This window comes from Egretta garzetta, unplaced genomic scaffold (genome assembly GCF_000687185.1).
Source record: "Egretta garzetta isolate BGI_Z169 unplaced genomic scaffold, ASM68718v1 scaffold429, whole genome shotgun sequence".
Classification (NCBI taxonomy): domain Eukaryota; kingdom Metazoa; phylum Chordata; class Aves; order Pelecaniformes; family Ardeidae; genus Egretta; species Egretta garzetta.
Window position 1 is genome coordinate 102,108 of NW_009260678.1, and position 23,158 is coordinate 125,265.

Here is a 23,158-nt window from a genome sequence, read left to right on the forward strand (position 1 = left end):
CCGTCCCGGGGGGGATTTAACAGCCGGGCAGAGGCGGTGCTGAGGGACAGGGTGTAGTGGTGGGATGGCAGGGGTAGGGGGGCGGTTGGGCTGGGGGAGCTTAAAGATGTTTTCCAACCCAAAGATTCTATGATTCAGTTTTAGAAATGTGCAACCAAACTGTAAATTTAATCGTCATTTTATCCCTTTGACAGCAAAAATTTTAAAAGAAGCCTTTTGCTCCCCCCTCCCCCCCTGTGTTTTCATTTGAACCGAAATATATTTTTAATTCGCTTTATCACAGACAAAGTAAGCATTCTCTAAAGCAAGGGCCTCTGTGAGGAAAGGGAAATTGGATTCTGGGTTTCCAACGTGGCTGGGGGCAGCGTCGCTGCATCCGACGGCGTGGCTGCCGGGGGACGTCACCTCCCGCCGGGAAACGCCGCAGGTCCACCGCGCCGGAGCTCAAACACGAGTCTGACTTTCCAACAGGCAGCCTGCCCCTGCTGACGTGCTCTGCAGCAGAACTCATATTTAACACAGGGATTTTTGCCTGAAACCACGGGGTTAGACCCATGGTTTATAAGGAAAATCTCGCCCCGGTAATAACCGTGTATTCATTTGACCCCTGAGCCTTTCAGCCATTGCCCTCAAGGGAGTAAATGAACGGTGCTGGTGGGGTGGTTTTCACCCAGACAGTGGACCCCCCCACCGCACGAATGCTAACCCCGAGTTTGAGAGGTAATGGAAGTTGTGCAGAAACATTGTTCATTACCTGAAAGACGGGAAGGGCCGATATTCATCAGTCGGGTAGCCTTATGAAAGTAGTGCGGGAGCTGGGATGCTTTCCCAGGGGTTTTTAGGAAATAATTATTTACACCGCTGAGTTTTGATAGCGTAGAAAGCGGGCATTTGCTGGGTAAACTGAGAAGTTTTCAGAAACTAATGAACTGTGCTTTTCACCAGCCGTACGCAACTCCTCAGGGAGGATCTTTTGGTGGGTCTTGGCTAGAAGGCCAAGCTGACCCTGGTTATGGCGAGCGTGGCAGTTGTGGGGACAGACGAGACAGACTGGGGGAACTGGAAAGCGGCCCGGAGTTTACCTGCCCAGCCTGTGAAGAGGTGCTCTGGCTGCTTGTATTGAACGTTAGGGCACCGTTAATGAACAATAAACTGGTTTTTACTTACAGCTCAGGATTTATGTCTGCACGTCCAGCGGTGACATGAAGCCCGCCGTCGTGACGTTGCTGTGCCCTTCCTTACAGCACGGCCAGGGCTGGCCCAGAGCTGTGGGGCTGCTCAGTATCGTTCAAAAGGTGCTTGTTTGCCCAGGTGTAAGCAGGAAAAGTTGCGAGTTGAAGCTGCTGAGCTGCTTTGCGAGTGCCTGCTTGCTATTCTCAGCGTATCATAACCCCATTTATTTAACTTGCCCTTTTTCACTTACCCAGCGCTTCCTGCTCCGGGTAGGAGCTCCTCAGTGAAGTTAAGTGGTGGCTTTGGCCATTAAATCAGGGATCAAAGAGGGACGCCCTTGGCCGGTAAGCGCGGTACGCTATCGGGCCTGTTAGTCGGTGAGCAGCAGGTAGGTTTATCTCCAGCCCTGCAAATAAATCCGTTCCCAGCGCTCGTGCTGACGTGCACAGCACCGTATGCTTTCCATACCCCGGGAGCGTATAGATTTGCCTTTCCTGACTTTATCACCCAGGCGGTGACCCCCTCGCTCGCTTTGCTACGCTTGCCGCGTGTACTCGGCGTGGCTAAGAATTGTTTTTAATGATTTCTGGCGTTTGTTTTTAAACCTCCACCAGCAGTTACTGTGTACGTACCAGCGCCCCAGCAGCCTCCCCAAACCCTTGATCAGTAAGAAGCTAATGGTGTAGCTGGAGCAGCTTAGCAACTGGCTTTCTAGACATTAGGAGAAACTTCTTCACCGAAAGGGTTGTCAGGCTCTGGAATGGGCTGCCCAGGGAGGTGGTCGAGTCCCCATCCCTGGAGGTATTTAAAAGAAGGCTAGATGAGGTGCTTAGGGCCAGGGGTTAGTGGTGGGATGGCAGGGTTGGGTTAAAGGTTGGACTCGATGATCTTAAAGATCTCTTCCAACCAAAGTGATTCTATGATTCTATGATTGGGACTCCTGCCCTCTGCATGGAAATGCCTGCGCGCTGCCTTCGGAATAGTAGTCTTAACAGTTTCTAGCAGTTAGGCCATAAGATACTTTCTCTTATTTTAAGAAACTACAAAAAGACCTAACGTCTTACAGATTGCTAAAGTTCATGAAAGGCCAGAGGTTTGGGTTTTTTTGCCATACGCAGAATACATACGTGTGTCCTTGTGAGTAGTCATAGAGAAAAACATTTCAATAGAACATTGGCAGGATATCAGGCCTCCAGCTCCAAGTCTGTCTGAATTTATGAAAAACAATTATGCAAGCATATTTCCATAATAGAAGAAACTGCGTGTTGATGGGCTGAGCTGGCGTAGTAGTAATGTATGTTAAAAAAAAAAAAAAAGTCTGTTTGGATCTTACTATCCTGTTTTCTGATCAAAATGTTATTTAAAATACAGACTCTTAGCTCTAAATATCTTTGTCACTATTCCATTCACATCCATGTGTGTGTATATCTCTCAAAAATTTAACTTACCTGTCCTATTTGAATCATTCAAGATTCTTACAAGCTAGCTAATCCAGTATCAGTTTCCACTGGTCCAAGTTGCTGAAGCATTGATTTCATAGCATCAGAAAAATGTGACTAGAGCAAGAAATCCCGTGAAAATTCATACAATAATTTGCACATTCCTATTTTTTACCAAAAAAAAGCTTGATACTACTTAAAACTTCTTGCCTTACAACTTGTTTTTCACATTAGGTTGAACAGAGGTTTTCTTTTTGGCAAGGCTTAGGTGTGCTGCTATAAATTAAAATCTTTCACTTTTGAGGGCACGGTGGTGTGAGTTAAGATGAGACGTTTCACGGTGTCACCTACTTGTCATTCTGTTAAAAACAGATTTATGACTTGCTCAGAAAGAATCCGCTTGATCTCTGGGTGTCACACACCACGGTTGCAGTGCTCTTCGGCTGGAAGCAATGTGCTTTCATGCGAGAGGTTAAATATTTGCCATTTATATATGAAGATACCCAGAAGCCAGATTTGTTTGCGAGCTGATCGCTAATATTTCCCTACCAAATCCTTTATGGGTAAGGTGTTTCAGTTGTCTCAAGAAAAGTGTAGGGCATGTGGAACTAAACACCTGCATCCTTCATCTTACACCTTCTAAAATAACAAGAGTTTTGCGCTGGGTGCCGTAAAAATCTGTTAAAATGATACAACCCGTGAAAGTTGATGCGTAGGAGAAATGAATAAAGAATATAAAACCTCGTGCTTTGATTCCTCCTCATGGAGGGTAGCTGAAAAAACACTCTTTACATTTTCACTGCAGTTAAGAAAGAAAAACGTAGTTGTTTTCATTGGGAAAAAGTGGGGAGTTTGTGGCAGAGAGCTTGAGGCTACCTCCTTGTTGAGGCGTCCCTGGGCTTTTTTCGGAAGGCGTGCATAAAGACGTGCTGGCGTTCCAAGGCAGCCAGCGCAACTCTTGGGGTTTATTTCTTTTTCTTTTGAGACAGTGGCGGGGGGGGGGGGGTTTTTTTTTTTTTTTTTTTCCTCCTTCTTTCTTGGCTTGATAACCGCAGGCTGGGAAGCTGCCGCGCGGTGCGTGCGGCTGCTGAGCGATGCCTGCGGCACCGTGCCAGCCGGCTCCCCGGGCGAGAGAGGTGATGCTAGTTCTGTAAGCTCGGTCACTCTGGAGGGGTTTGGACCTGGCGTTGCCAGAAGAATACAGCCACTTTGCTGGGGTGATAAAGTTGGTTTGGTGCAGGGGTTTGAGGTTTTTTGGTTTTGTTTTTTTTTTTTTTCCTTGTTTTATTAAAAGGCAATCCTCACCCATCTGCCGTTGAGGTGTCGTGCCCAGGGGTGACTACAGATCATACGTGCAGTCTTTCTCTCGGGGCACAAAGTGATTAATTTGCTGTGTAATTTTCAACTGACAAGTTGGACTTCTCCTATGCTTGTCCCTTATGCTTTTGAGTCAGCGTAACCTTCCAGACTGAATTGTGGGGTTTTTACGTACTTGCAGTTGACTTACTGCCGTTTCAAAGTAAAAGAAGGAACAGGATGACTGAAAAAGCCATCAGAGCTTTATTAGAGAGTCTCCCTAACGAAAGCTTTAGAAAAATAACTGCGTACAAGACAATCTATAGGTTAAAGTCTTTGTTTCATTTAGTTCCACCTGCCTTCTGGTAACGGCCGCAGCAGCAGGTACCTCCCGAATGGTGCGAGGCGTCCTTTGCGGGGTGCTCGGTGACGAGCCAGCTGACTGCAGGGGACATCTCTGCACTCCTCATCTGTCGGAGATCAGCTCATGCCACGAATCTGTACTTCTGTGTTGTCGGTGACCATTTCTGACCCTTTGCACCTCTAGCTCCGAAACCTCCTTTTGACAAAAAACTGCTTGTGAAAATGCAAGCAAAAAGCAAATGCTTGGAGGGTAGTGTTATTTCTTGGAATTCGGAGTGACTGATGTTTCTTTTATAGGTTACAAATATTCAAGCAAGAACAGTTTTACTTTCCTGGTCGCCTCCCACTGGCCTTCTAAACGCAGATAGACACAACAACGGTTTGCCTTACACCTGTACCTACGAGGTTGCCTTATCGGATAAAGGAAGGGATGGAAAATACAAGATAATTTACAGGTAACGGCATCGCTTTTACACTTGTGTTTTCATTAGGAATAAACTCACTGAGCTTTTTCGGGGTGTGTTTTAGCACGCCCATCAGTTGCAGAAAAAGGCACGTTTGAACAGCCTGTGGTTGCTCCCTCGCTGCCCTGCCACCCCCTTTGCTGGAAGAGCTTGGCGGGGAGCTGGTTGAGTGCTCAGGGTCCCTAATTGCCTTCCCATCCCACCTCCCCGGCACGTGGCGGATCTTGCAGACGATGCTGACTCTCTGCTGCCAAGGAAAAGGTTACTTTTTCTCTTAACGCTAAATATCAAAACCTTTCGTGTATACCGTGCGGGCAGGATGGCTGCCTTCCTAATGGGCTAAATTTGCATGGATGTGCAGAATTAAGAACAGTAAAGCTTGCTTTTTTGAGCTAACGAGCAAAAGTTGAAGGCTTTACTGCTTTGTAGCGTCTTAGATGAGCAGGGGAGGGAGCAGAGCGATCAGTAGGCTACCTAGGCTCCCCAGAAAACCCAAGTGCTGGGCTCACAGCAGGCTTCAGTAAAAATTCCGAGGGATTTCTCTGTCTCTCCTTCCAGTGACCCTCTGAGCTCATTCTGTGATCAAGTACATATGGTGTTATGCCTTTCTTCCCTGCCCCCCCTCAATGACGTCGAGGATAGAAAATTTTGAGATGTGACCTCGGCTGTTGTGAAATGGCTAATCCTTCCCAAATCTCATTAAATAGAGTCCAGGTGGTACAGCATTTATGGAATCACCGCTCGAGACCAAGCCGTCTCCTTTCTTAAAATGTCCTGTGACTTAGGGTATTCCTCCTGGTATGCTAAGGGCAATACAGATACCTAAAGATACATAAACATATGTGCTGCTGAGCTCTTGAAACGGGAAGGATGCTTTCTAGTACTTCTTGTGCTTGCGGGTGTGAGGGCTGCACATTTTCTCCTGGTTCTGAAATGCTGTGCATGTGTTTTAAAGCTGCCAGTAGTAATTTGTCTCCTGCTGCTGGCCAGAGTAGGGCCATGAGCTTGATATGGTACGCTCCGTCACGAGCAGCAGTAATCATTATAACTGTAGGCAAAAGAAAGTCTGCAATATGTTGAATACATTGTCTTTGCAAAGAGGTGCAGCTCATTTCAGAGGGGAAAAAACTGAATTTGCAGAGCATTGGACTATATGAAAAAAAAAAAGGGGGTGGGGGTGGGGTTGGTGCATTTCTGGCAGCCCAGCCAGCATGTGCTTTCTGGCTGATTTTGTTCTCTTCATTTTGAGATATCTCCCTGTATTTGTTCACCTATCTATGAAATACTTCTTTATGCTAAATTGAGAATTTTCTTGTTTCCCGTATTTTAAGAAAATGATGAGTAAGCCAAGCACTTACATGAGATGGCTGTGACTTATTCAGCACTGACCCGTACCTTAACCTTCGCAGAACCAGCAACACATGACTGAGCCTAGTGTTCCGCTACCAGCAAACCAACCAAAAGGAAAAAGAATAGCCCAAACTATGCCGGCTCCGTTTGGAATCAGTAGATTATATGTTGGTTTTTTCCCTAAAACATCTGAAACTCTGTGGTTTTACTTTTCTTGGTATTGAAAGAGATCTGGGTCCAGCTGTTAGGGCATTAATTAAACATCTCCTTGCCATGGTCCTCACCGCGAGCATGGTTCTGGAAGAGAAAAAAAATGAAGTGAAACGGGTGTGCAAGAAATGATACTTTTTCCTCTGAAGTTCAATGCCTCTCACTTTATAAAAGGTGTTTTGAAATAGTGAGTGTGCAGGAAGTACAGCAGTAGCGTATCTGTTCCTCTCCTTTCAGCTCAGGGAGGCTGGAAAAACACAAGGAGCTTCATGCACGTATCAACCAAATGCGAGGACGGCATTGAAATACACCCAGATAGCTGAGTTTGCTGTGTAAATTGGGGTGGTAACTGCTTTGCTGCTGCGTATACAGAGCTCTATAAAGTTGTTGAGAAACATGAAGTGTGTCGACAAATCATTGCTATGTTGTTTGCTACTGGTTTTCTGTAGTGGGATATTTTTTTTTTTTTCTTCTTTCAAACCATAATAAGAGGGAGTCGCTCGTCACTGGAAGAGCGCTGGCTGTGCCAGGTGTGAGACTGCTTTTCAGAATTGATTGATTTGTTGGTTTTGGGCTTTTTTTCCTGCAGTGGAGAAGAATTAGAATATAACCTGAAAGACCTTAGGCCAGCAACGGAATACCACGTCAGGTGAGTTAGTGTGACTACGAATGTCACTTCAACATAAACTCTTCCATTATATTCAAATAAATGTGAAAGTTTTTTTACCTAACCATACGGTCTAGCTCAAGAATTTCATGGTCGCCTCTGTAGGTGTTTTTCCAGTGGCTTCTAAATACTTTCTGGTAGATTTTATCTCAGACTTTAAGTTAGGAGAGTGCTTTTTAATAATACATTTTCTCTCACGTCGTTGCCATCGTTATAGTTAGAGGAAAAAAAGACACGTACGTATCTGTCTGTACAACACGCCTGGAAGCGCTTGCGTTTCCAAGTGGGCTACCTCAAGCATCTTCAAAATTTGTCAAAAGCAGCTGGCGTTGTGCAGTTGGAAGTACCCCAGCACAGTTTTTTCATCAGTAACTCTTTGCTTTAGGAAGTAAATCTGCCCGTAGTAATTTCAGCATTTCTTCCAAAAAAAATGGATTCACGCTGGCCTGTCATTGGTATTTTTAGAGCATCTCTCTCTTTGATTCTAAAAATGTTTCACAGATTTATTAACTGTTAACATATTTTTTTAACATATCTCAGTTTTGCTCCCTGATGTTTTTAACACCGTCTGTGCTGTTATCTGCTCATGTTGGATTTTTTTTTTTTTTTTAAAGACTTTGCTTATGAACCAAGGCTTCAAATTCACATCCTGTTCACTTAGGCTCAATATCCTTTTAAAAAAAAATCCCTTTCACTCCTGTCTATTGTTTCCTTCTGTTTTTCCAGGCAAGGGCTAGGTTTGCCCTGCTTTTTCCCATCACGGCTTGCTACTGTTTGTAAAACATTAAAGAGAAAACACTTTGCTTCTGAGCTCTAAAAAAGACCCAGCACCAAAACTTGTCTTTCTCTGATACTGCAGCTTCTTTATATTATTTTTTTTAAGGATATTTTCTAGAGGAGCCCTAAAATGAACTTTTCGAGTAGAAGCACGGGACCAAAATTAACTTCTTGTAAATAAGTAAGAGAGCCAGGCTGCCAGGCCGGGCAGTGGTCCCAGCCCCAGCAGCAAGGGGATGGTAGCGAGGAGGAGCAGGCTGTAAAGCACTGCCAGGCTTCCTGCTGTAAGCGATTGAGCGGCATTTTTAAAGCCAGCTTCCAACAGCGGAGCGGTCGCCATGCGGAGCGTGGCGTGGAGGTCTCATGCGATTTTTAGGGGCGTTTGGGGGTATTTGCCCCCTGTCCTGGCTGACCTACGGTTCCCTCCGCCCTCTTGCAGGTTTGCCAAATTATAAATCATTTGCAAACAGTTAGCAATAACTTTTGTTTAAAAAGAAGTAGCAACTGCTGAGCCTAAGAGTCAGACTGAAAAAGCAGCAGCATGTCTTTGCAGTGGAGGGAAGCGACACTGAAAAAGCCGACCATTTGCTTTCCGTGACAGTTTTTTTCTTTGCTGAAACTGCGTTATGTATTAATGACTGTGAAGAAATAAGTAAGTCTGTTAAGTAAATAAATTCTGGGGCCAGCAGTTACTCAGCAGATAGCCTTAGGTCTCCTTAACCTGGGCAGCATCTCTCAGGGCTTCGTCTCTGCACAGGCAAGGTGCTCGCGCTTGCTCTCCCACCCTGCTGGCCCTGGGCACCCTGGACAACCCGGTTCACCCTGGATCTCCCCCCAGCGTTTCCTCCAGTAGCGTTATTTTGGGACCTTTGGAGATGACTGTGCTCGGTGTTTCAGTGACTTGCAGAAGATGCTCGTGAAGCTCATTTTTGAACGGTTGTATTCCCCGATGGTGTGGGGTTGATGCTTAGCTGTGCTGGTTGCCAGCACACGTATGTACCGCTTGCCAGATGCAGACTCAATTAATTAATTACATTTGTTTTCACTCCTGACTGCTAACAGGTGACGGGTAAAGCAGCGCTAGAGCAGTTCTCATAAACCTTCCCCGAAAGGTTTGATTCTACGTAGGTGGCCATTGTACATAATATTACTCTTATCTACTGAAAACAAATTTAGCAATTGCCCTTTCGTAAACTCTGCATTCAAGTACACAATAGCTACAGCCAGCTCAGAGGTCATCGTCTGGTCATGGCTTGAACGGGTTATTTTTGAGGAGAAGACTTCCAATTTGCACTTCTCTTTTGGTGCATGGAAAATGTGAAGGGAAAAAATAACATCATTAATTCTTCGGAGCAAAGCACCTCGTGGGGAAGTGCTCAACTATATTGTATTCGCTTTCCCACATGATTTGGTATTGTGTATCCCCCTCTGTGCTGATACACAGGGGATTTGCCTGAAATCCGATTTGCTTTGAAGATTTTTAGTTGATCAGAGTAACGTTCCTGAGCTCTGTTAGTTCTAATTCATGGAGGTCCGCTGGGTGTTGACACCTGAGCTACGTAGGAGAAGCTCGATCCCACGGAAGGAGAACCCAGGAGCTTCCACCACTCAACGTGGTACATGAGCATCGAGTGTAAAGCAGGCATTAGAGTTTATACCTTCTTCTCATGAATTCATGCTTTCTGTTGTACGGCGAAGAGGATTTTAGCACAATGTGTGAAAGTCTGGCAGTGGGCAAGAAAAAAGGGGTGGAAAGAAAAGATGATGATGATGATAACTCAGTGTTCTGTGGGAGTATTTGCACAAAACGCTGTAATGTTCCTCTTCTGCTGTGAATTTTTTTTTTGCATAGTTGTACCAAGTGGAGTCGTGATAGCCACTGGACTGTGAGAAATCTGATGATAGTGGACAGTATCATGGATGCTTTCGTAGTCAAATACTGTGGCTGAGGGTGTGCTGTCTCATCTTGTGGGCAAATTTATAAGCCATTTGAATGTTGTTTCCAGGGTATATGCAATGTACAACTCAGTAAAGGGATCCTGCTCAGAGCCAGTCAGCTTCACCACTCACAGCTCAGCACCGGAGTGTCCCTTCCCACCCAAACCCTCGCACAGGACCAAAAACTCCTTGACCTTACAATGGAAGGTAAGGTAATGCTTGGATTGGGCAAGAAAGCAGGGAGAAATTTCAGTTTACCGCCAGTGAGCATAACGGTTGAAACGAATTGAAAGCCGAGACAGTCATTTTCAGTAAGGGGCTTGAACTTGCTGTACTCTGACAAATCCCTCCCCGTGCGCTGAGTTCACCGTTAAAATGTATGGGTTTCATTACGGCCAGCTTCTTCTCGGTATCGGTTAAAAGGTTGCCAAGCTGTGTGCCAGCGCCAAGCTTCCGTTTCACCTGATACTGTAGGCATTTGTTTATTTTTGTTCATAGGCACCCATTGATAACGGTTCAAAAATCACCAGCTACCTTCTGGAGTGGGATGAGGTAAGGCGTAACTGGTCGAAATAAATGCATAAATAAGTGGCATTCAGGCTTTACCAGGATTTGCTGAGTAAAGAAAAATAATTAAATACAGGAGAAAGTAGAAGTAGGAAAATGAAACCTGATGGCATTAGGTAAAGAGTTGGAAAGGTGAAAGGGGCAGCGGGGGGAAAATTTTTCCTTCGGTGTATTTTATGCAGAGCAAATGTTCTGCTTCTGCACTCTTGAAATCTAACTTGTTACCGCTCATTTGGTGTACTTGATTTGTTAATTAGCATTACTTATGTTTTAATTACTTGCGATGTGTCTTCGAGTTCTGTTCGTGATCTCTTTCTTATGGATGCTATCTGAGCACAGAATAAAACACTGTTCCTGCCTCAAAGGAGAGCCGTGATCTTGCAGCCCTTTCTACAGAGCATGTGTTCAGGGTCAAAATAACACTGTCCTTTACATAGTGGTGATTAGTCCCCTTCCAGACACAAAAAGAAATCAGCTTTCTGTCCTATATATCTTCCATCGTTAGTGAGCAGAGTGCTGTCGGGGAGAGTGCCAAAAGCAAGAGATGTGGAGTATTTGCTGGAGGTGGGTTCTGGTTGCGAGTCCTCCCTCCATCCCCTAATCCTTTCTGCCTCCTTTCCGTTGTGCAAGCTGTATTTCTGCAGAAAGCATGAGTCAGTGAATAGCGTCCTTGAAGGAAAAAATATGTCTGGGGTGACAGAAGAGTCTTGGGCAACACGTAAAGAAGGAAAAGTCATGGGTCGGGAAAGGGAGAGTGTGGAGGGGTGTTGAGTTGTACAGTCTGACAAACATCTCCTGGGTTTTTTATTAGTCTAAAAATAACATTCTAAAGGGAGTATTCTGTTAGGAATAGTTTTCCATCATTTCACCAGCAACGTGTTCCCAGATCATTCTGCTACACGTTGGACGTTTGGAACCACTCCCTGCGCAAACGTTTGTTGTATGCGGTATCGCAGCAAGCGGGGTCGGCTTGATCCCACTGAACTAAAATTAAACAATAACTTTAGAATGGCTTTTGCTGTCCCTCTCCTCATAATGGAAGGGGAAAAGTTGTCAGTGAAGAAGAAAAAAGTGGCGTGTGAGGTGTGGGAGAGGAGATTAAAAAGATGTTTCTCCAAAAGGGTGGGCCAGGATGATCCCGTTACACAGTCTGTGACACCTTGACTGTGCAGTTGTGGTCTCTTGCAAGGCTTCCAGTAACGTGGAGCCATGGGAATGTAACAGCCCTGAGCAGTGAGGCAGTGGAAACCTGAACGATTCCAGCCTGCAAAGGGATGGGGAGCAGGAAAAGGTCGTGTCAGAAGAAAGACCATTAAAACAGTGCAAATACTTTTGATGTTAATTTTGTCCACATGGAGCCTAGTCATAATTTCGGATACATACGTAAGGCAATTCTGAAATGCTTTTGTCCTTTAAACCCTTTGATACTGAGTATATACCTCGAGTTCTGTCTTCAGAAAGAATTGTTCTGATGTCTGTTTTTCACAGGGCAAAAGGAGTTTGGTTTAGGCTACCTCATGTACCAACAGGGAAAAACGAAGGCATCCTGATTCCCTTAGTCTATCTATTTTATTTATCTTGATTTTTACCTCAGTAACGCTCCTGAAACCTGGGATCCCAGCTAGCCAGCAGAGATGAAAGAAGAACGGCCCTGCACAAATGGATGTGGTACATCTGCAGGGGTTTGACCAGACTCCTGCCTGAGTGTAGTTGTCTGGTTGTGAGACCGTTAACGCCACAGGTGTAGCTTCTCTAAAAAACTTTTTCCTCCGATATGAGACAGAAATGCGATTTTGGGTTGCTGAATTAGAACTTGCTATCAAGGCTCATTAAAGTCTGAAGATGCAGGCTGGCTCTGCCTGCATCTGCAGGAGCCTCATCTCCCTGCGACAGCGGGCTTGGCAAGCTGGTCCGCTTGCTTTTTCACATGCCGTTGCAAGTTGTGCCTCCAACCTAGGGTGAAGTTTCGGCACCCAAGTACAAAAAAGAATTCACTTGCAATGCCCCGTCCCCTCGCACGTGGTTGTGTAAACTCAACGTAAGCAAAAGCACGGACTTTGTTACAATGCCACACTGTGTCCCGGTGAAATCAAGGAATAAATAGATCAGGGAAGAGGAGAACGCTTGCCGGGCCAACAGCGAATGCTCTGCCAGATCTCAGCTAGAGCAACAGTCATTAGCTACAGGGCACAGAATAAAACATAAACACGGGCAAATCAGCCATCAGAAGGAAATTAAATTGTGGCTGCAAAGCAGAGAGGGCTTTGCATGAGTGGAGAACAAGAAACCTACCCAATGATAAAGTTAGAAAAACACCCTAAAATGGCAGCCTGCCTCGAGAAGCCGAGTCCCTTCCTAGGGGAGGGTAGCGTGCGAGCTGTGGGAAGCCCTCGCAGCGCAGAAGCAACGTGCGGATCCTGGGAAGCTGTCGTGCAAAGGCTGCAGCCTCAGACTGCAGGAACAAAACCGGCATTGGATGCGGGGAGAGGTGGGGGCTGGCGGAGGTGGTCGGGTGAGCGCGTCCGGCTGTACCCCTGGCACACGGGCGCGTACCCCCAGCTCGAGCTATGCTACCCAAGGGAGCTCCCACCCAGGGAGCACGGGGGGTAACAGGTTGTCTCTGGGGCAACTCGGCTCTTGGAGCGTGTCAGATGCTCAACAGCATCTCAACTGGTTCCTCCCGTTTTTGCAGAGCACAGTTTATAGCATCTAAAATGTGGCCAGGAGCATAGGTGGCATCTCTTGTATAGGCAAAAAAATGTATTGTGGCTGTAAAACGGCAGCAGAAGCGGCGTGTCTTACAGCCCTAGGATTGGGTGAGGTGGTAAATTTTAGCAAGAGGACAGCATCTCATCTCCTCGGGGCTGGTGGTGGGGAGTCCCGTGGGGCTGAGGTGCTGCAGGGCCAGCTGGGGGGGTCCGGGGTGCAGGGCTCTTTGGCAAGACCTGCACCACCCCATGCATCTACCGTACCGCAGGCCCCCCGCTTCTCTGGAGGGTTGCTCAAGGGACTGGAGAGAGGTGTTTGAGACAGTTTGGGGTTGTTTTTTTTTGGAGGGGGATGGTGTTTATTGTGGTTTTTTTTTTTAATTTTACTGTATCTTGCTGTTCCCATTTTCTGGTTTAGCTGTCTTTTCTCATAGAATTATAGAATCGTCTAGGTTGGAAAAGACCTTTAAAATCATCAAGTCCAATACTTTAGAAACCTTCTCGCCTCATTAGATGAGCCTTAGATGAAACGCAAACGAGTTGCTTTTGTTTCTGCATTGGAATTAGGCGTGATGTGTTCTGACCGCCTTCGTTGAAGAGGAGGTTGTACTGCTTGATGTGTCGCTGGGCCAGTCCTACCCAGCTCCTCCTATTTCAGTTCAGTTCCAAGTTTGGGGATTTTCCCTGACCTGCAGGCTCTGGAAGGCAGAGTAGCCAAATAGCCAAAGCTATTCCTGCTATTCCACCTTTTTCCCTCCCCGTTTGGGTTAAATGGTTTGTAATGTGACGGGTGTCACACGTTAGGAAACGCAAATGCTTGCTTTCTCAGTACTGACGTAGCTCTTTGGATTACAGTTGAAATGCCTTGCTAATAAATTGGTTTAGCTTTAAATGCCTGAAGAGCTATGGAGGACAACCTCCGCTCTTGGGCAGCAGAGTAGAAGACCAGTTCAGGGAATCGCCACCCCGTTACGTCGGATGCTTGCTAGCAAAGTTTCCAGTGACTTCAGAGGAGTCAGGATCGGCCCCTCTTCTCGGGTATTTTGAAATTCAGTAGGATCTGAACATGCCTGCACCTCAGGTGCTGGGATTGGCAGTAGCAGTCTGGCAATAAAATCGGTTAAAATTAGTAATTGAGGAAAACTCCACCTCCTGCCTCTTTTTCTATGAGCTGTACAAACCTGAACCCTTTGAACTTACGAACCTGAGCTTGTCAACTGATGACTTCGTGGCAGGATTGCATATTCAGGGTAAGCAAAAGGCTAATCGGAAAAAATAGCGTTAATAATACACCAAAGAGAAAACATTGCTGTAAAGGAGGTGATGCTTGCCCCTGATGCCAGCGTTCATCAAAATCAGTAAACTGTAACTGCATTGAAAGATGCCGCTGGCACTGCTGTAAGAATCAGGCCTTTGTTCCTAATTAGATGGGAAATGATCGTTCTGTGATAAGTGGTAGTAAATAAATGTTTCTCTTGCGCACATGGATAGCAGGAGTATCCTATCCGTTCCCTATGGGCAAGGGATGGTCCTGAGCCAGAGACGGGGACAGCCCTCGCGTGCAGTGTGTGACGCTGTTTTGTATAGAACTCAAAAGCAGCTTTAATTCGCATCCAGTAAACATCTCATTTGGTGTGTGACGCTGTTTTTTATAGAACTTTAATTCTCATCCAGCTTTAATTCGCATCCAGTAAACATCTCATTTTCATTTGCTCGAGGGAGAGACAGATACAATACCACACTACTTAACGATTTGCTGATGGATAGTTAATGATTAAGTTTATATATAGGTGAATGGAGATAATTTTGTTCTGCTACAAAGTTTTAAACTTCTCGAGGCTAGCAGAGATGTGCTCTGTTATACGGAGCTGGTAATCTGGGCCACGCATCTCGGTGATGGTCCACCAGAATTCGGATACGTGGAGCTCCAGGCTCGTGCTTGGGCTTGTATTTGTTCACCTGCCCGCTCTCCAGGTTTGCTCTGTGGCTGTGCCGCTCCTGTGAGGCATGCCAGAGGAGAGTCTTGGATAAAACTGGGGTTCGTGTATATTTTAGGGTTGTTTCATAGGTCCCGTTCTGTCTTCGAGATGTTTGTATACCTAGAAAATTCAGTTACTTGTATAAGAGCTTGCGCAATAAATGCTTTGCAGAGACATTAGGGTGTACTATAGTCATTGCTGACAGTTTGCTCCGCAGCTTTGTGTCAGATTGAATATCAGTCTGTTGCCTTTCGTTGCCGATGGGAGCCAAACACAGCGGTTAGTGCTGGCGTGGCCTGCCGCAGGTTGCCGCCGCGCCTCCTGCTTGCAGATCTGATGCTGGCAGCTTCTGTTCAGACTTTTGCAGCGAGGTCTCGCCAAGGACCGTGCTCCGTTTCTGTATCCGCTGTGGATTTCTGTATCCAGTGGCCCCATTCTTCCTTTCGTGTTTGTTTACTATGTCTGCTGCAGGGAACGTGGTCAACAAAACCCATTTAACATCTCAAACCCCTTGTCTCAATATACGCAAGCTCCAAGAGAAACTTAAGCACCCTGTATTAAGTGAGTGTGTAGCTTGAAATATAGCTGGAATAGCTGGGACAACTCTTGAAAATTGTTAAAATGCTGTGCTGTAGTATTGAGCAAATTCTACTGGATTTGCGGCGCTGAATTGTTCCTGTTTCCTTGGGCAGGCCCTGATGAGCACCACGGTATGGGTTGTCCTCGTGAAGAACAGGGAACGCGGGCTGGAGAAACGTGGGCGAGTGAAGTTGTCAGGGTCCACTCTCCCTCTGAAATTTGGGGATTAGAAATATTTGCGGAAACGATACAGTATATTTTAAGCAACTTAGGAAACATTATTTAAAGGATTAAAAGTTGGATGCCGAGGGTACGAAGAATAGGAGAAGGATTCTGGGAAAGCTGTTAGGCTCTTGGGTGGCAGCCAGTACCAGCCTGCCAGTTGTTCCTGTCTATAATTATGCCAGCATTAGTGCTTTCATAAATCTTGGGAGGGAAGGAGCGGAGAGACTATTTCCAGGCTATTAATGCCAGGATAATTAGAAATATCGGCCAGCCTCTCCAATTAGTGCCAACAGAACACGAAATACCAGCCAGTCTGAGTAATTTGAATACCAGTCGGTCTCTGAGCAAGCCTGGGGAATGTACGGTACCAGTTCTAGAGGAAAAATATATACAATATCAGAATTTGTACTGTTCTAAAGTTGAAGGGAACGTAAATGTTTGGCAATCTTTGCAAAGATTTAACCCATCAGCTTGGCAAATGGGAATTTGCTTGGTCCATGGCTCTCAGTGCAGGCGTTGGGCTACAGGTGAGCTTTGCCGTGACGTTCCCATTTAGGCAGCCACGGCCGTTCATCTGTTGATCGGCCACGTGCTTAGCGTTTGGTCACTTGGTTCTCTTGGAGAAAAAACACAGAAGATGATCAAAATAATACGTTCTTAAGCAGAAAACAAAAAAGGGCTTAAATGTTTTCAAATGCTTTACAAATTGAAGTCAGGAGGGTTTTAGAGAGTTAGAGAAAAATTAATTTAATGCATCTGTGCCTGTAAAAGAGAGTTTGCATAGGGAAAAAAGAAATCTGTCCTTAGTAGTCCTGCGCTGGTGAATGGATATTTTACTAAAACATAGGATTGCTAATTGGGTTTTGTACAGTCTGGATTTTTAAATGTTATTGCTGAGCTGGGAAGTATGGTGACCTATTATTTTTGTCCAAAAGGAGTTTTATATAACTCTGTGCCTAGGGATTTGAAAAAGTTTTCTCATTTACAAAAGCCTTCTGCTTTAGGATTCGTGATTCTCTTCCAATTCCACCCCTGAATTTACTCCAGCCATGCAGGAATGTTACAGCTGGAGCAGGTGGATGAAGTTGAAGAAGACTGTGTATAAAATCAAGTTCTAGAACAAGTGTAGGGTAATGCTGTATAAATAAAAGTGAGTTATGGCTCTTTGCTGGTGCACTAAACGTCCCTTCAGCATCTCCAAATTGCTGTGCTGGGGGCCTGCACCATTGTTTCTAGCTTGATAAACACAATTTGGGAGCTTCCTACAAATGTATTGTGGAGTTCTTCCTTCTGTGTTGCAATCCAAGTGAAAAAAAATGGAAACCAATAGGGGCTTGGAGAATGGGCTGGTGAAAAATACATGTCCCGCTCGGGCATTTTTGAGATCCTTAATGATGAAGTGATGTGTGGAGCATGGAGGAAGAACGGTGTGTGGGAGGACAGACGGAGCTCAGGGAGGCGGCAGGAGGTGAGGCCGTTGGCTGTGGTGAAGGACACCTGTAGATATGATTTTCCTGATAGCCTGCTTAGGTGTAGAAACATTGAGTCTTCTGTCAAGCGGGTGTTTGTCAGGGGAAATAAGTAGTCTTAGGTCTAAGGGCAGTTGTTAATTTTACCGAGATAAAATAAAAATCAGAAACTGTAGAGACAGGTGTCAAAAATAGTAAATGGCCTAGCAGAGCTCTTAGGTCAGACCAAGTTGCGGAGATGGGTGTAACTACCCCCTGCACCAGCCCAAGCCCATGGGTGTGCTTCGCTGGGTTTTCATTCTGGTGTGCTTTTGGGTACTTTGTAATGTAATTGTCCGTTAATTTTGCATTCGGGTATTGAAATTAAAACCCCTTTAAACTGCTTCAGCTCAGGTAGATGTTATTTATGTGGAGTTGAGCAATCCGTGCCCTTTTTCCTGAAAGATTTCAAACTGACCGTTTCTCACATGTGGCATAGGATGAGACCAGTTATTCTTTGCTGTCTTGGGGTCTCTGTCCTGCAAAACACTTGTTTGGTTGGTTGGTTTTTACCGTAGGGCACACCGCATCAGGTTGGGTTGAAAAGGTTGGTGGGTTTTTTTTTCTTTTTTTAAAACGTGACGGTGAGGGAGAGAACTTCTGAATGTTCCTGTTCTCAGCCATGCTGGTTTGTATGCAGTGTACCCGAGGAAGGACTTGGGAGCTAGAGGCCTCTCGGTACCCTCTCTCGCTGCTGCTCCATCTCGGCTTTGCTGACAAGGTCACCTTGTCAAGGCATGCCTTGACCTGCATCACTCCAGGTCACCTTGATGTGAAGCCTCCATAAACCAGACCTCTGGCATCCAAGTTTCTTAACCCAAGTTTCCGTGCTTTCCAACAAATCCTCTTTGCTCATCACACGCCGCGTCCGCGGAGCAGTGGGATGGGTACAGGACCTTGCACATTAAATACCCCTCCACAATGAGTAACTCTATTTTGCCCTGGGGGGCATGGGGCTGAGCAGAGGGTTGCACCCAGGCTTGTCCCTCTCAGTCGCTGGGGTTGGCCATGGGCTGGACCGTGGAGAGCGAGAGCCCTCTTGTGGGATAGAGAGTTCCTGAAGGACCAGGGAGGGCTTACATGGGATTTGAGGCCCAGAGGGTAACACTTGCCAGAAACGTTGGTTGACTGGGTGGATTCAGAGATTAATTTCCCCCTTAACTTGCATGATTTTTGGTTAACAAGTAGGAGAAAGTGCACTTCAGGTAGGATGAGAGAAGCTGCAGATCCATCTCATGAAGATAATCTGAAAAGAGGAATCTGACAGCAGACTGACACTGTCGATCCGTATTATTTTAGGTAGCGTAGCGAAGCTGTCGGTGGCTCACACAGCGTTCTTTGCACAGTGCCTGTATGAAAGCATCTAATTCTAATATCATTTAACAGCTCTTTTTAAAATAAGGACGGCGTGGTTTGGTTTTGTTTCATAGCTCTCCGATTACAGATTTCTCTCTTTCCAGGGAAAGCGGAACAGTGGTTTCAGAGAATGCTACTTTGGAAGCCAGAAGCATTGCAAGTTGACGAAGCTTTGTCCGGCTTTGGGCTACACCTTCCGATTAGCAGCTCAGAACGACATCGGTACTAGGTGAGTTACCCAAGGTACACGCTTTCTTGAGAAAAGGGGTAGTGGAAGAGTTTAAGTATCAATGACAGTGTAAAGGGGAATTTCTGGGGGGATTTTTGTTTGGGTTTTTTTTTTTTTTCTCTTTATGGTTCTGAGTTAAATATTTGACACTTGCTCTATTATGAATGCTTTAGAGTAAGTCGCACCTTCCCTGGTGGTATGCTTCACCTCCCAGGGGATTGCCTCGTACCTTCAGCTTGATGAGGTTAGCCTAAGGAGATAGGCTCCTTTTGAGGTGCTAAATGGTGTTTTGTGGTCTATTCCTAATACAAAAAGAATACATCTGTTATGTAAAATTCCCACTCGGGACCTCAGTGAACCAAGAAAAACAAGCAAGAGGAAGCTGAGTTACAGATTTTTGAAAGGAATCTTGATATATTTATTTTTCTGGTTTAAAGCAAAGCCCTTCTGTCCTTTTCAGCGGCGCAGTCCCTTCCTTTTCCGCAGGGCTGGCTGCTGGGGTGGGACAGCAGGGTGCGAGAGCCAGCACCCAGAGAGGACAGGCGCACCCAAGGGCCCAGCAGGGGTGGGTTTCAGGTTCTGCTTTTCTTTGCACGTGAACAGATGCGCCCAAATGAGGATGATGAGGAGTCAGACTTATTGCAGTCCCCCGGGAGCTGCTGGGGAGCACTGGGCTAAAATGTTAACGCAGCTGAGGACCAGAGCGTGCCCAAAGAGACGTCGGGCTGCAGGGGCTGGGCGCTCCCGTACTCACAGAAGGAAACTGGGCCAGGAAAAGTTTAGCTGTGAAGAAGCTAAACATCCAGAGCTCTTGTATACTCCTTTATTGTCCTCCTTAGCTAAACAGGATCTAATCATTACTACGAGAAGGACAGAAAAAGAAACACTCGTGGTACATAACAGTGCCTTTTGCGGGGGGAGATTCCTGTATTGTTCTCTCTTCCAAAACACAAACCTCTCCGTAATCTGTAGCTTTAAAAAGTTTCTTTATTCGTGTTCCTGTGTTTTCCCTCTGAGATGCACTGGGACTGTTTGTGTGTGCCCTTTTGCCAGCTTCTTGCAAGATAACTTCTCTCCCCGTGGAAATATTATTTGATCTGGAGAGAGAGGCTTGGGCTGCTGAGTGTAACTGGAAGTTACTGGAGCTGCCAGTTTTGTGCAAAGTTCCCAGTTTTGGCATCTTTCCTCTTTGCCAGATTCCAGATTTTTAAAATATCTTTGGGCATGCTTCAACCCTCCCTTCCTTTTGGTTTGTTTTTTTTCTTTTTTATCTTCTCTCTCTCTCTTTTTTTCTCAGGCTGTTGAGGAGGGAGTGAACTAAGAGCTATATTTATGGTCAGCTGCTCTGTGCTAATCTGTGAGATAAGCACCAACAGCACATGGCTTGTTTTTATAGACAGCACTCAAAACTATGACATGATAATGTCAGCTAACACTTCATCTCATCAGATGGTTCGGGTTGGTTGTCATGCTGGCAGACTTACCATTTAAGATGATTTTCGTCTTGCTCAGGTGTTAGTTACAGGTGGATTTTTTTACCTACAAGAATAGTCAACAAGTATTTTTGAGAAAGAAGACTCAGAAACAGGAGATGTGGCTTTCTGTGTGTGTTAAATTCACGCGCTGACTTGAAGAAACAAAATATATTTGTACTTTGGAAACAGATTTGAAAATTGCAAGAACGTTGCCTTTGGTTGACGGTTCTGGTGGTGTCCTCCTGAAAATTCACCCCAAATCTGTCCATTTTAAACTTTTTCTCAAATTTTCCTTCCACATAATAATATATTCTGCATGGAGCCTTAAGAGAAGTCTCCCTACACTTGCCCAACACAACTCCTTATAATGTTCCAAGGCACTGGGTGCTGGGGCTTAGACAAGATGAGAGCGTGCGTCTCCTGCTGCACATGTTGAAAGGTGGAAACCGCATTTTGAGTGCAGTATCTGAAAGTTGAACACTCGGGGTTTTACTTCCTATGTTTTAGTTCCCCTTTGTTAAACAAGATTTTCCTCTCCTTCACAGTTAATATTTTTAGGCAATCAAATAGTCTTTTTTTCCCATATTATCACGATGGGATCTGTAACAATGACCGTGAGGACACAGGTAATCCGACATCTTTTTTCTGTTCTTAGTTCTGGCATTTCCTAACTGGGTGCTCGTCTTTTCCACCTGGGCAATTTTAACATTGTCTAGATTTTTTTGAAAATGTGAAATATTTCTCTAAATACACAATGGTTTGGTTTGGGGGTGGTTTTGATGTTTGGGGGAGTGTTCTTTGTTTGTTGGGTTTTAAATATTCCTCTCTCTCCTTTTTGGTCTCTGTGCAGTGGGTACAGCCAGGAGGTGGTATGCTACACTGCAGGCAATATTCCTCAGACCCCTTCTGCACCAAGGCTTGTTCGAGCTGGCGTTACGTGGATCGCATTGCAGTGGAATAAAGTAGAAGGATGTACACCAGAAGAAGTGATTTCCTACACCCTGGAAATTCAGGAAGAAGATAATGTAAGTACCGTCTTACTGTCAAGGATACTGCATGACTTAGATTAACTTTTCATTTATTAATTCAAGATCATCGAGAAGATTGTGGATTGCTGCTCTGGAGGGTCTTTTAGAGGAGGACCGGGTACTTGGCAGGATGGAGCTATGTGATTTGTTCTGCTCCGCAGCAGGATTATGAATCCTTAGCTAAAAATCCGTACTGACATCCGTGATGCCTTTACAAAGCTTCACAGGAGTCTGTCAGGTTTAGGGCAACTTGTCCTGAACCAGTTCAGCCTGCTGTGTCCTCCTCAAAAGCCCACTTGACTATAAAGCCCTGTTGCTATAATGTGTTCCAGCTATGGACTATAATACTGAGAGCACTTCCTCACACTCTGCAGTTAGGGGAATTGGTTTTGTTGTTGTTTTTTTTTTTTTTTCTAGGATAGCGTGTTTCACCCAAAGTACACTGGAGAGGAGCAAGCCTGCACTGTGAAGAATCTCAGAAGAAGCACGCAGTATAAATTCAGGGTAAAATATTTTTCCTCTTGTCACTGTGCAGTATTTTCTGTGTTGGGTTTTTTCCAGTTGCTATAGGGACCCTTTAGTACTACCTGCAAAACTGAGCTATCAAATACAAATTTATTTTATACCAAGACCTAATCGATTAAACCAAAGTTATATTTTTACTTTTACTACAGAAGATGCTCTTTGCTCAGCCTTTTTGAAGGAGGCATGGGTTTTGGTACGGTGTGCTGTCAGGTGTGATGTTGTAAAAGCGTGGCTCAGGGCCTGAGGTGGTGTAGTCGGCTGCATTGCTCCCCAGAAACCTGATCCGTGGTCCCAAAACCACTCTTCCTTCGACACAATGGAGAAGACACTGTAAGGAGCCCAGCAAGCCCAGCTTCCTTCCCTGGCTCAAGGGCCTGCTTCTTCCATGCAGAAATTGAAGCTTTTCCATCTCCTACGTACACGTGGCTGGGTTTTGAGCTGTTTTTTTAGCAAGTGTTGGTATCTTCTGCTCTGTGGGTGCTCCTGAATACAGCCCCCCTCTCCCCCCAGGAGAGATGGTCTCAAGTCTTTGCAAACACAAAATTCAGTTGTCTGCCTCGCTGCTTACTGAAGCCATCAAGCACAACGCAAGTGCTGGGTGCTGCTGTTGAGGAGAAGACGGTGTGGTTTGTCCCAGACGGGCTGTGATGCAGCTGTCCGTCCCCGTGGCCGGGCTGTCTGTCCGTCCGTCCCCGCAGCTCACCGAAGGTGGGAGCCAAGCACGGCTCCACAAGATGGCGTTCGGCCCCACCGTCCCTCCGGAGATGGTGAGGAGCTGGCTGCAAAGCCAACGTCCGCTGTGCTCCCGTGTTGCCAAACAGAAACGGGGGCTGGAAGCGGCTTCGTGTCATTTGTAAACATCACATGGAGAGAGGGGTGGCCTAGGTTTGTATTGATTCAAAAACATTTGGCTTCTGTAGCTCTTGGTATATTCAGGAGCAGCAAAAAAGAACTTTACCCAAAGACTCATTTAAATCCTTAAAAACAACTTTGCATATATTCCTTTGTGGGACAGAAGACCTTGTGGAGTTGCATGAAGACCTACCCAAAGAATTGGAAAGTTGTTGGCGGTGTCGCTCGGAGATCACAGAATCCCAGAATCCCAGCATGGCAGAGGTTGGAAGGGCCCTTGGGAGCTCACCCAGTGCCACCCCCCTGCCCAAGCAGGCTCACCCAGAGCAGGGGGCACAGGACAGCGTCCAGGCAGGGGTTGAATATCTCCAGAGAAGGAGACTCCACAGCCCCCCTGGGCAGCCTGGGCCAGGGCTCGGGCACCCTCACAGTCAACAAGTTCTTCCTCAC

At 45.8% G+C, this 23,158-nt stretch overlaps 1 protein-coding gene across 1 annotated transcript in view; it reads left to right on the plus strand.

Annotated features, from left to right (window-relative positions):
* Window positions 1-23,158, plus strand: part of FNDC3B (fibronectin type III domain containing 3B) — a gene marked incomplete at its 5' end in the record, with an annotated part of 171,724 nt that overhangs the window by 96,400 nt on the left and 52,166 nt on the right. Inside the window, 7 exons of the mRNA XM_009645787.2 lie at window positions 4,569-4,726; window positions 6,885-6,944; window positions 9,746-9,884; window positions 10,176-10,229; window positions 18,704-18,828; window positions 21,154-21,328; window positions 21,749-21,835. Coding sequence (XP_009644082.2) covers window positions 4,569-4,726; window positions 6,885-6,944; window positions 9,746-9,884; window positions 10,176-10,229; window positions 18,704-18,828; window positions 21,154-21,328; window positions 21,749-21,835 — 798 coding nt within the window. The remainder of the gene's footprint in view (window positions 1-4,568; window positions 4,727-6,884; window positions 6,945-9,745; window positions 9,885-10,175; window positions 10,230-18,703; window positions 18,829-21,153; window positions 21,329-21,748; window positions 21,836-23,158) is intronic.